The following is a 13,231-nucleotide window of genomic DNA, read 5'->3' as shown; positions in this document are numbered from 1 at the left end:
ATGTGGGGACAAGGTTTGCCTGAATAGTTTGGGGAAATTTCTGCAGCTTACAAATCCCACCTCTCTTGGATAATCTAATAGATTTAGCTACCAAGGTCCCTTCAAAAGAGTGACCAGAGTCAGAGAATTGAGAAAATCCTTGTCAGACATTTCTAGAACCATTAGGCCAGATGTAATTTATCAATATGTGGCCATTCTGACAATGCACAGTGTTGCCTAGTAACACAGCTGGCACTGCAACTTTTACCAAGTTTCCAGGGGAACAGAGCCGGGGAATTAATCGCAGGTCATCTTCTCACACAGAAGAGGACAGGGTATGTGAGCTTTCTGCCTGTGCCCAGCCTTTTGGAGCTTTGCTTTTGCTTTAAGCAGTCCCTCTGGGCTCAACTTGGGCAAGCAAGCATTCTGACAGAATATTTACTTCCTGCCTTCTGCATGTTTTGCACAACTCTAGGAAAGCCCTTGCAAATCGGCTGACATAGGAACATTGTTTGCCCTGTGGCTGAAAGTGCCTTAAGAAGTAATAGGGGGGTGAACTCATGGCAAAGTGAGGATCTATGAAGATATAACCGGATGATATTTACCTCTAAGGTTATGGTCTGCTTGTTTTATGAACTCTGTTTCTTCAGGTGTAAACTCTCTTGCCTGGCAAAACTGTTTTGTTACACACCATTAGCCTTCCTCCAACGCTTGGCAATTCATGAATAAATGATGTTCACGGCTGTGGTTGAGATTCCCCCAGAAAGCAAACTGCCACTTTTGTTTGTACATTCTGCCTGCAGAAGACCGGGGGCAGGCAGACCCGTCTGTGTCTCTTCCCAGTGAAGTTCTTCATTGTTCCTCCCACGCAGTACCAGATAATTAAGGCTACAATGCATTCCTATTTGTTCTCTCATTATTATTATTATTACTGTACACTGTGGCAATAAACAAGTGAACCCACCCGTGGCCAAAGACATCGAGGAATCACTGATATTTACAGCAAAGATAATGACTTGAGGGACTTGTTCTCAACATAAGACAGTTCTATTTTAAAAAGAAGCTCACCCTCAGTAGTAAGGTGGTTTGAACGTACCACTATGGTGTGGAAAATAAACAGCTCAATTATAAATCTCACAAAAATCTGTCTGAATTTTAACAAAAGGAATGTACCTGCCATGCTTGACAGCCTCTAATAGCTCTAGAAATAGTAGCCACAGTCCTGAAAAAACATAGGCCACACTAATTTCATATTCTGGATGAGTTTCTTCAAACCACCACAAAGAAAAATGGAACCATCCAGAACAACATAGCAACTGGAGAAGTGAGTCCATGTTTCACAGAAAATAGCTTCTGTAAGCTTCATCTTAGCATTTCAGTCAAGAAAGACTCTCTGAACCAAAAGTGACTGAGTGAGACATGAATGAACAAATCCACATTTTTAGCCAGTTATTCCATAGGCTCTCTGTTGGAATGAGAAAACTTATATCAGCCCTATTCCTAAGGAGCTGATGGTCTAACACACACACACACACACACACACACACACACACACACACACACACACACACACCACATACACACACATAGAAACCCCTCAGACAGACAGACAGACAGACAGACACACACACACACATACCACATACACACACATAGAAACCCCTCAGACACACACACACACACACACACACACACACACACACACACACACACACCCCACATACACATATGTATATACTATGGCCCTATATAGATTTGCCAGAAGAGGGTGCTGAGAAGATACCATTTGACAGGGGTGAGCATATAAGTCAGAGAGGAGTCCTGTCTCCCACGGAAGTTCTTTTTGAAGCCTACTGAAAAAGAATCTGAGGACTTCTCCCCTGGAATCCATGTATAATGGTTTCAGATGTTAAACTCAAAAGTATTAAGGGACAGGAAGAGAGCTGTTCTTGCAGAAAGAGCCGCTCATCAGCTTCAGCAAGGGCTATGATAAGAACATTTTAGAGGGAAAAACTGCATGATAGCAGCTTTCTTTTTTGGTAGCAGCAGTGGTGAAGGATTGCTCTGGGTGTCTGAGCTCTGATACCTAACTCACTTCATGTACCTGTCCCACGAGGAGCGTCCTTTCTCATGTTACAGATGATTAAAGGTGATCCCAAGAGGTGAAATCGCTTGTTCAAGTTCTCAGAACTGTACAAAGCCAGGCTGGGATTCCAATCTGGCATCCACCCGACTCCCCAAACTGTAGGATTTCCAGAAGACAAAAGCAACCAGGACTTTAAGAAATGTTAACATCTTCTTTGGTTTTAGAAAACCCAACCGAGGAGGGATGAAAAGCATGACATAAATGGCTTTGAGGAAATCCGGGACACGTAGCTCATGTCCCTTTCAAGTGTGTTCTGGAAGTTCTGCATTTCTTACGGGGCCTTTTTAGACTTTCAAGTGCTCCAAGCACACTCTGAGTGGAGAAATAGACACAAGACGGGAAAATGTCTGCTGATAAGCAGTGGCCATAGGAACCACCGTATGGGCAGGGCCACATAACATTATGGCTGTTGGTTCTTAGTGGTTGAAATCTGGTAACTGTGAGGAAGGCGGAGCTGGTCAGAAGGTATAAAAGCTCACTGGTGTGCAGATCATTGAGAGATCAGCATTAGTAATCAAGGTGAGAGAGAAGGGGGTCATGACCCACAGCTGGAGCAGCCTGGGGAGAAGGGAACAGTCATGAGACGTCATAGATGCTGCATGAGATATGCACTGTAGAACACTGGTCCTCTGGTACAACATGGCTGTTGCTCCATTGAATCATCAGTGTCTGTGATTATCCTAGGGGACCTGAAGAAAATTTGGCCCCGTTAACTTTCTAACATGAGTGGAGGAGGGGCTCACAAGGCAACCCTGCTTCTCCCAGCGATATATAGGCAAAGTTAACAGGGTTGTTTGGAGGAAGGGACAATGAGAGAAATGTCACACTGCAACATGCCTGCCAACAGTTTTTCTCAAGCCAATGGGAATCCTTCCTTAGAGACTAGAGAGACGGGAAGAGCAGCGGATTTGGATATACGATGGTCTCAGTTCTATGATGATGTCAGAATTCCTGAGGGACATATTCCATAGGCAGCTGGGATGGAAACAGTCCATGTCTCTAGTGTGTAAGTATCTCTTGGCTTCCCCCTGTGCACCTAGCATTGATCTCAGCAGTGACTCTGAACGATGGGACATTATGATGCTCACAGACCTTGTACAAACATAGAAATCTGTATGGATCACAAGGTAGTTATTATGTTAGGCTGGGGTTACAAGAATTCACCTGAGTATGTGAGACTAGACAATAGGAACCTGAAGGTAAGAGGCAGGATGAAATGAGACTCGTCTGCCTTAGAGGATGCAGTGCTTGGCTGGGGATGGAGTAGCATTATCTAGAGAGATGCAAAGATCAAAGGTGACATAAGGAAGGTGGGTCAAGGAATCTCACCACTGCCTAGGCTCTGAATGGCTTGGTACCTCTTAGGCTGAGGCCAGTGGCCTCCACTTCGTCAGCTCTGAGGACCTTTAGTCAAAGAAGTTAAGGTGCTGGTGTGTCCGGCTGAGGTTAGATATTGTTCAGGGACTGTGGATATTTCAGTCCAGCAGGACATGTTTTCACATGGAAATTTGTCCATTGCTTTTTATATCCCATTTTGCAGATGAAGAAACCAAGGCCGAGGAGGGGGAGGCTTTGAACCAAGGCTTCAGGTTTTAGTCATAAGTGCCCAAGTTGGAGCACAGGAAGTTTGTATTTCAATGCCTATTCTCCTAGGTGATTCTCTGGGACATAGTTCAGAACCCCTTCCCATTCCTCTCTTCCCACAAGGATTCTATGCTACAGGGACAGCTAAGTGTCTTCTCCAGGACAGCTGAGGTGTCACTGTAGCATCCACAGGGACCCTCTTATGGCTGGAGGATGGGGGTGCTCTAATCAACCCGAGGTCCCAAGGTAGCCATGAAGAAAGAAAGATGAAGAAATTTAAGAGGATGGCACAATCTATTTTTACAAGGAAGCCAGACTGCATTCCAGAGTTTCCTTCCCCTTGGAAATACATAGGTACACTCCTGTGACCCAGGCCCGTTTTATCCTGTATTGGACCAGCCACATATAAGGCTATTTCCAAAGCCCCACCAGGCTTTAAGATATCTCCTCAGGTCATGAGGTTTCCCTCCAGTGTGCTACGGGATAGGGGCAGCAATCCTTTCCCACCCCTACCCCGCAACCTCTCTTCATCTCAGAGAGCTGTGCCAACCCATCACAAGGCTATGGTGAGCCAAGAGCTGTTCCGTGATGCTTGGGAGCCAGGAAGACGTACCTTTCCACCTGGAGGTTGACCTTGGAAGGCTCCACGTTGGGATTTTCCCACTCCATTTGCGGGCAATGCATGAAGTAGCAAAGAGTGTACAGGGCCTCCGGCTCCCAGTAGAGCGCCCCCTGCTTGTGGTGCAGGGGCGTGCCGTTGCCATGGTGTTTCGCATTGAGGGGCTGTAGATGGTGCATCGCCCGGGACACAAGATCACCTACGGACAGAAGCAAAGTTTTAGAACCTCCAGGCACAGACACCACCCTGAAGATCTTTGCAGAGACACTGGTTCCCCCAGACACTGAAACGGCCCCACATCAAACAGAGAGGAAAACCACTCTTGGCCATGTGACGGTCGGGGACATGATCTGCGGGATCATTTGGGATCATTTGGAGTCATGCTGTTCTGCAAGTCCAGTTGCTTCCTCTCCTCTCTGGTGTAGCCCACCATAGCCTCAAAGTCACCATGCAGCAGAGGATAATGTGGACTTCTGATCCTGCCTTCATGTCCTGGGCGCTGGGATTAGAGACATGCGCTGTCACCACTATGCGGTGTTGAGGATGGAGCCCAGGGCTTCTTTGTGCAAGCTGGGCATCCTACCATCCTAAACCCAGCCCTCGAAATCCAATTTCTAAGAAGCAAGAGGAGGCCTTTGTGCTTTGATCTCTGTTAACTTCCTCTCCTGCCTCACGGTGTCTCCTGTCACATCCTCCGTGTGGCTGACAGCTTCAGGAAGCCATGCTAGAGCCATCTTGTCCACTTCAATTAGCACTCTGCCCTTTCTCAGTAGCTCTCAGGGGTAAGCTTAGAACTGCCTGTGTGCTGACCTCTCCTCCTACAATAACTCCCTCTTACGTGGTGTTTCCTGGGTCCCAGCAACCATTTGGATCTTTAATTCATGTCTAGAAAGTAGATCGAACTCAATGTGCACCCTGAAGTCTACGCGTTGAATGCTTGCCTACAATTCCACAGCAGGGACCTTTGGGAGGTGCTTAGAGCCTGAAGGACTTAATCTGTTGATGAGTTCACGACTTGCGGGCTGTTGGGAGGTGGTTGGTTCCTTGGTGCCTACCCTAGAGAGGTGTGCTTTTGTCCGCAGTTAGCTCTCTCATGCATTGTCTACCATAACGTTCTGCCTTGCCACAGGTCCAGAACACACACACACACACACACACACACACACACACACACCAAACAAACAAAACAGAGAGCCAAGTGGTCACAGCTTGGCAGCTCAGAAATTGTAAGCTAAGGTATCCTTTCCTTTTTCCTTGGGTATTTTGTGACCATGGTACACGTGCATACATGAATTTATGTGCACATCTGTGTAGGTACCTGAAGAATCCAGAGAGTACCGGATACCCTGGAACTGAATTTACAGGTGTTTGGGAGTCAGCTGATAAGGGGTCCCAGGAGCCAAACCTATGTACTCTGAAGCTCCAGCACCTCATACAATACTGTGAGTCTGCTTACAGATGAAGACATGGAAGTCCAAAGAGGTTTCATTACTTCTCAGGTTTCATAGCTTTATAAACATGTAAGAGGAAGCTGGGGTTTGAACCTGGGACTCTGAAGAATCCAAGCACTTAGCCACGCTCTTTAACACTGGAGTCTGCTTCCCTCTTCTCAGCACTAGCAAACCTGAAAAACATGCTGTTCTTTTTTTTCTTCTTTCTCAGGGAGAAATCAAATTTTTTAAAAAAGATTTTATTTTTGCTAATGTGTATTCATGTGTGTCCGAGTCTGGGTTTGATTATGTGAATATGATACCTACAGAGGCCACAGGAAGGAACCAGATTCCCTGGGACTGGAGTTCAAGGCAGTTAGAGTTACATAATGAGGGTGCTGGGAACTGAACTCCAGTTCTCTGCAAGAGTAGTAGGAACTCCTCATAATTTACTTATTTTTACTTTTTTATGTGTATTTTCGTTTTGTCTGTGTATATGTCTGTGTGTAAGGCTGTCAGATCCTGGAGTTACAGACAGTTGTGAGCTGCCATGTGGGTGCTTGAAACTGCACCCTCAGGAAGTACTCACAACTGCTGAGCCATCTCTCCAGCCCCTAGGAGTAGGAACTCAACCTCTGAGCTCTCTCTGCCCTCAAATCAGGCTTCTGAATCAAGTTACACATGTTTTTCTGGTCAAAGGGAAGATCTTCCTGTGGGAGGCAGGTGGAGCTCAGAAGCTCATCTTTGTTCTGAGCTAAGACAATGGTTCCATCCTTCATGGATGTTGCAATGCCAAAGTGAGCAATCTTTCCTGCTACTTGCTTAATTTGAAATGTACTCGTTTTGTTGTATTTAAATACATCTGTGTAATGAGGAAAATTACATCTCTTTCCTAAATAGACTGTGAGCATCACTTGCCAGAAATAGAAAGAAAATCTGATGAAGACAGCTCAATTGTTGCTCCTGCTTTCTTCTTAAACGAATAACAAAGTATCAAAAAGAGGTTTGGGGGCTCATATCAATCAGAGCTTTTCTTAAGTAATTATGATTAAAGCAGCTTTAAAAAAAAAAACAGCACATGATAAATGCATTTCAATGCCCTGCTCCTGGCCACTAAAGAAAGTCATGTCATGTACAGTGGAGTGTGTTCCACATCTTTGGACCCACTTGTGTAAGACTCACAATTAGTTTTATGTGTCAACTGGACTGGGCTGTGGAGCTAAGTTGCTTAGTCAGACATTGACTAGATATTTTTATGGGGTATTTTTTAGGATCAGTAGACTCTCAGTAAAGCAGAACATCTTCTATAATGCTGACGGGCCTCGGCTAATTCTCCTCAGGTGGAAGGCCCGAGTTAAAATTGGCACCAGAGAGACGGCTCAATTAAAAGCATGCACTGCTCTTTCGGAGTTCAGCTCCTAGCACCCACGACAGGCTGCCCATGGCGGCACCAGCTCTAGTCCCAGAATATCTGATCCCCAGTTCTGTCCTCTGTGGATAGCCCACACACAAGGCGTGGTATCCTCATACACGCACGCACGCACTTACACACACACACACACACACACACACACACACACACACCTTTTATTAGAATCCTAGTCTGTGGGTCCTCATCCTAGTCCTTGCAAGTGCTAGGCCTGCCGATTACAATCATCAGCCAAATCTTTACAATCTTACTTTGCAGCTTAGGCTGGCCTTGAACTCCCTATCTAGTCCAGGTCTGATAGGACTTGTGGGGATCCTCCTGACTCAGTCTCCCTCCTAAGTGGTAAGACAATAGACATGAGCCATTAGGCCTGTTCTCTCTCTCTCTCTCTCTCTCTCTCTCTCTATCTATCTATCTATCTATCTATCTCTATCTCTCAATGACATACTTTACCTGAACTCCAAACCCAAGAACATAGGGCCACATAGGGAGCAGAAGCTTTTCCTCTATGGATCTAAACTGTATTTTAGGTTCTCTATTTACATAAATGATGATGGGCAAAAGCATAGTCCCCTCCCCTGGAAGGACATAATGCCCTTAAGTCCCTCCCTCTGGATGGAGACGCAGCTCCACCGTCCTCCTCAAAGCAAGATTCAGAGCGCTGCCATTTCTGATGGGAGGTGTTAAAGTACAATCCGAAGGATTAATGCCTGGTCAGCAGGGGCAAGGGCTAAGCAGCAGGTGCCAGGGCTAATTTAGATGTCAGCCTTACTGGATCGGCGGCTGCCACATGACAGCTGGCAAAGCCTTTTCGGGTGTGTCTATGTGGATGTTTCCTGGCAGTACTGGCATTAAATTGGTGCGAAAATCGACCCATGTGGGCAATCAAGTCTCTGAGGTCACTGATAAACAGAGCAACAAAGGAGAGTCCTCTCTGTGTTTGGATTGAGAGCACCTTCTGCTTTTCAGCTTATTGCCCTATTAGGAAAATAACAGGTCACCCCCCAGGCTGCACTTTCATCTTGGACACCCCAGCAATCACATCTGTAATGTAACAAAATTCTGTTCTTGACTCGGTGCTAATCCCCAAGCCAGTCTGTCTCTGAGGCTTGGAGAAACAGCAAAGGACGAAAGCGAGGCAGCCGGGATAGAAATTCCCTCTGAACGACATATGGGCAGGAAGCCCCCAGGACCCCTTCATGTAGAGAACAGGAAAGGAGTCTGCCGCACTGAAGAGCCCCCAAACAAGGTCGGTGGACAACAGGATGCTCTGTCTCTGGGATCACCAGGTGGAAACACACTGTGTTTGAAAGCTGCAAGGAAGGTAGACAGGAGCCAGCAGCTCAGACTCGGTACCATTGTGGACATCAACACACACCTATCTAAGGACTTCACATTGGTGGGCTGGCTAAAGATCTGAATGTCTCTGCCCCTCTCCAGCTATCTGCAAAACAAAAGCAACCAAAATCTGGCCAAGATGGAGCTGGGAGGTGGCTCAGTTATCAAGTGCCTGCTGCACATTTGTGAAGACCTGAGTTTGATCTCACAAAACCCCATCTTTAGAAGAAGAAGAAATCTCAGGAGCAGCAACTGCAACCCATTCCTGGGACTTCCTGGCCAGCCAGTCTATGCCAGTCACAGGACTCCAGGTTTGAGTGCACACGCGAGCGCACACTCGAGCGCACACACACATACACACACAAAACAAACAAAACCCACAATCCATTTTGGGGTCTTTGGGAGAGAAGCCTCATGCCTTTACCCCTGGGTACTTATTTGGAATTATTTCAGCACAGTTGCCTCCCAGGAGAACTGAAAGTATTAAGTTAGTCATTGGGGAATCCATGTTCTTTATGCTGTGTGACAATGTGATTTGGGTTATAGCCCTTCCTTGTTTATAAAATGGATATGCTACTTTGATGTTTCATGTGCAAGGTTCTCAGCACATAGGAAGTCCTTTGACATTTCAATCACTTTCATAGCAATAGATCAGGTAGATTTTTTGACAATTGGAATTATTTTTGCTTTATACAAGTCAATTGTAATCTACCTCTTAGATATTTACAATCTAAATGTATATATCTATCCACCCACCTGCCCACTCATCCCCTACCTCCATCCATCCATCCATCCATCCATTCATCCATCCATCCATCTATCCATCCATCTATCCAATTGGCCATCCAGCCAGCTAACCAACTAACCAATTAATCAACTAATCACCCACCCAGCCAGCCAGTCAGACAGACAGATTCCCAGCCATCCAGTCAACCCTCCATCTATCCATCCATTCATCCAACCAACTAACCAACCAACCAACCAACCAACCAACCAACCAACCAACCAACCAACCAACCAAGACTCCTAGATAAGGGAGTGGCTCCAGGTTTTCTCTCTAAAGTGCTTCTAGTCCCAGGTAAACCACTGCCCTCACTGTTTTTAGGAATAGTCCGAGCACCTTCTAGTCACCAGATACCACTCAGACAACACTTAGCACATTCTTTCTTGCCCCCACAGTGTCTGCAGTGCACATTGATAGGGCTCAGTGCTGCAGATGTGCTTTCAGCTGGGCTGGCTTTCAACCCCAGGAGACAGTCAGCAAAGTCTGGGGACAGTTTTGCTCTTCAAACATATTGAGCTGCTATTGATACCTAGTAGGATGAGGTTAGGGACCCCACTGAGATCCTGTGCACAGGTCAGCTGACGCATAAAGAATCTAGCTCCGAATGTCCACACTGCTGTGATGGAAAACCGAGGCCCAGGTTGCGGGGCGAGGAGGCGGGTGGGGGGGTCAGACAAGGTTCCATCTCTTGCTAGTGCCTGTGTCTTTCTCTCTACAGTGGTCCAATTTTCTCCTTCAAAGGCAGCCCAGTTTAGCTGGTCAGCCCTCAGCCCATCTTGCAGCAATTTAACTTTATGCAGCAAATGTATTATCAACAGCTCCAGTCCCCTGCGTCAGTAATCCACTTCTGGGAATGGGTCCCAGTGTTAGAATTCAAAATGCTGCAGAATCTTCATCCACGAGGATTGGCACCCAAACTTTATTTACAGGCTCCCAAATCCGACAAACAAATGTCCAAAAATAATAAGAAAGGGTCTCTAGTGTACCCACAAGATCAAATAATGGGCATAGGCCGACATTAAAACTGTTTGCACAAACTGCAATATCGTGGGGAGGAATCTTCTTTAAAATGGTAAGTCGGGGAAGTGTGAGCTTCAAAATTACTTACAGCGTGATCAGGATTATGTTATTAAAAAGTACACACAAAGTAAATATTGAGAGAAGGGGAAAGCAACTGTTGACCAAGGATTTTTCTGCCCAGAGGGATTATGGGTAGTATCCAACTTTTCTGCAGTTTCAGAACTTGAATTCTGGCACTTGGAGGATAAGTATTTCTTTCTCTACCCTTGTCCAGGGTCAGACTAGAATATTCTTTCTCTCAAATGCTCTCGTGAAAGAGGGGCTCATGAGGCCCTGAAGACTCACATATAGTTGGTGGCCACTAGGGGATTGAGAGAAATTGTTAGTGCTAATCGCCAATTTGACAAAATTCAAAGTCGAGTGGGAGAAGGACCCTGCGGGCATGTCTTCCAGGGTTATTTTGGTTCTTTAGTTGATGGGACTGCCCACTGCAGGAGGCATGATCCTCTTTGCAGAAGTCTCTGGCTTGTGTGAGTGTGAAGAGCCGAGCTAGCTCACATGCACTAATTCATTGCCCTGTGCTTTTGACGGCGGATATAAGTAGCTGCTACCATTTCCTGCTGCCTTGATTTCCCCACAGCACTAGACTGAAAGCAGGAATTGTGAGCCTACTAAACCTCTTATCTCTTAGGTTGCTTTAATAGTTTTTTTTTTTTCCTTAAATCACAGCAACTGAAAAAAGACTAAAACAGAAATCATGAGAGAGAAAGATGAAAGGGTAATAGGGGATGAATACTATCAAATCATAATATTTACACGTGTGAAAATGTCATAATGAAACCTATTATGTGTGACTAATTCATATTAGTGGAATGAAAAAACAATTCCTGTGAAATACTTCGGAATGAGAAAACTCAAGAACGCCTGGGAACCAGGAGTGGTGACAGCGATGGTAGAGACGAAGAGACGCTGGCAATGGTTTCCACCCGCCCACCATCTTTTCACCTCCTGGGGGCACTGGGAAAGCTGGTGTGTGGGTACCCTTTGCCACATAGTCTCACTATCTCCCTGTCTTCTTGGGGTCATTCAGCTGACCTGGAAATCTCAGGTGCCTGGTTTGGTGACTTCTTAACTTGGATGGTTACATCCCACATCCTCACAGCTCCTGGTGGTTGACCAAATGGCTCATCTCCAGGGAGCCCTCTAAAATGCTCTGGTCAGAATCTCATCCCCTTGCATACCTGCAACAACACACTCCAATAAAGATGAACCTGCCTAACTTTGTAGTGCTTCACAGTTAACTATCTAAGTTTATGCGTCCTTCATGGAGCCATCCACACGGAGACGACACCCTGTTTCTTGCTGTCTTCTGGGGAGCAGATAGCAGGCTCTCTGCAATGCGTATCAACACCTAGCCTGCCGTTATCTAATTTAATTCTCTGTGAGAAAAACAAAAAAACCAAAAGGAATGGAAGAATAGATCTGTTGTGTACTTTAAGGTAAAACCACATAAAATGCCTAGCCTCGGCATCCTTGTCTGTAAAATGGAGATAGTGAAAGTATTTACCTCAGAGAACTAAATGAGAAAATGCACACACATGCTGAAAAGGGCTAAAAAGGGGATCTGAGGCCGTGTTTGTGCTTAATTTGTATTTAGTCAATTTATTTCATTGTATCACTGTCATCATTATCACCACATCGATTCCATTATCGCCACCCTCATTATGTCATTTCCGTCCTCACTGACATCAGAAACTTCAGTATTGTATCATTTCTGCCATCACTAAATTCATCATCATCATCAGCAGCAGCAGCAGCACTGTCATCTCACTACCTCCATCATCATTACAGCATTTTCATCATTGTCATAGTCATCAACATCACCACCAACATTACATCATGTCAGTCATCACCATGGTTATCATCATCGTCATCATCACTAACATTATTACATCATGTCAGTCATCGCCATGGTTATCATCATCATCATCAACATCACCACCATTGTCATCATCATCATCATCATCACTAACATTACTACATCATGTCAATCAATGCCATGCTCCTCCTCCTCATCATCATCATCATCATCATCACTAATGTTATTACATCATGTCAGTTATCGCCATGGTCATCATCATCGTCATCATCATCATCATCATCATCACCATCGTCATCATCATCATCATCACCATCGTCATCATCATCATTATCACCAACATTATATCATGTCAATCAATGCCATGCTCCTCCTCCTCATCATCATCATCATTATCATCACTAACATTACTACATCATGTCAATCAATGCCATGTTCCTCTTCCTCCTTATCCTCCTCCTCATCATCATCACTAATGTTATTACATCATGTCAGTCATCGCCATGGTCATCATCATCATCATCATCATCATCAGCATCGTCATCATCATCATTATCACCAACATTACATCATGTCAATCAATGTCACACTCCTCCTCATCATCATCATCATTATCATCACTAACATTATTACATCATGTCAGTCATCACCATCACCACCATCTCCATTATCACCAACACTGCTCCCTCCTGCCACTCATCATATGGTTCCCATCATCACTGTCATCTTCATCCCTGGACCAGAGAGGCCTTCAACATAGCTTTAGGGGTATGCCTACGTGAGACCATCACTACCTCTGTTCGAAACTCTTTGCTCAATCAGTGCTACTACCTGCTGTCTCCCCTGTCTGTGACCCTTTTGCCTTTCTCCAGCAGCTCTGAGCGTGGGCAGCCGGAGTTCAGATCAAGGAACCTATCTGAGAATCCATCCACTGTTAATTGTCTTTCTCAGCGTCAGCCACCTGGGAGTTACCATCATGATGCCTGTCATATCTCTGCACAGCTTGTGCGACTTATTTACTTA

General features: G+C 45.4%; 1 protein-coding gene across 2 annotated transcripts in view; it reads right to left on the bottom strand.

The window, feature by feature from the left end:
* The window catches only part of ABTB3 (ankyrin repeat and BTB domain containing 3), a gene marked incomplete at both ends in the record, with an annotated part of 259,402 nt that overhangs the window by 93,795 nt on the left and 152,376 nt on the right, over positions 1 to 13,231 (bottom strand). For both annotated transcript variants that reach the window (XM_080935712.1, XM_080935713.1), the window contains one exon: positions 4,323 to 4,527. In XM_080935712.1, the coding sequence (XP_080791838.1) occupies positions 4,323 to 4,527 (205 nt within the window). The remainder of the gene's footprint in view (positions 1 to 4,322; positions 4,528 to 13,231) is intronic.

Source organism: Micromys minutus (assembly GCF_963924665.1).
Source record: "Micromys minutus genome assembly, chromosome: 22".
NCBI classification, from domain to species: domain Eukaryota; kingdom Metazoa; phylum Chordata; class Mammalia; order Rodentia; family Muridae; genus Micromys; species Micromys minutus.
Note: the sequence above shows the minus strand (reverse complement) of the source record. Positions and strands in the feature narration are given on the sequence as shown.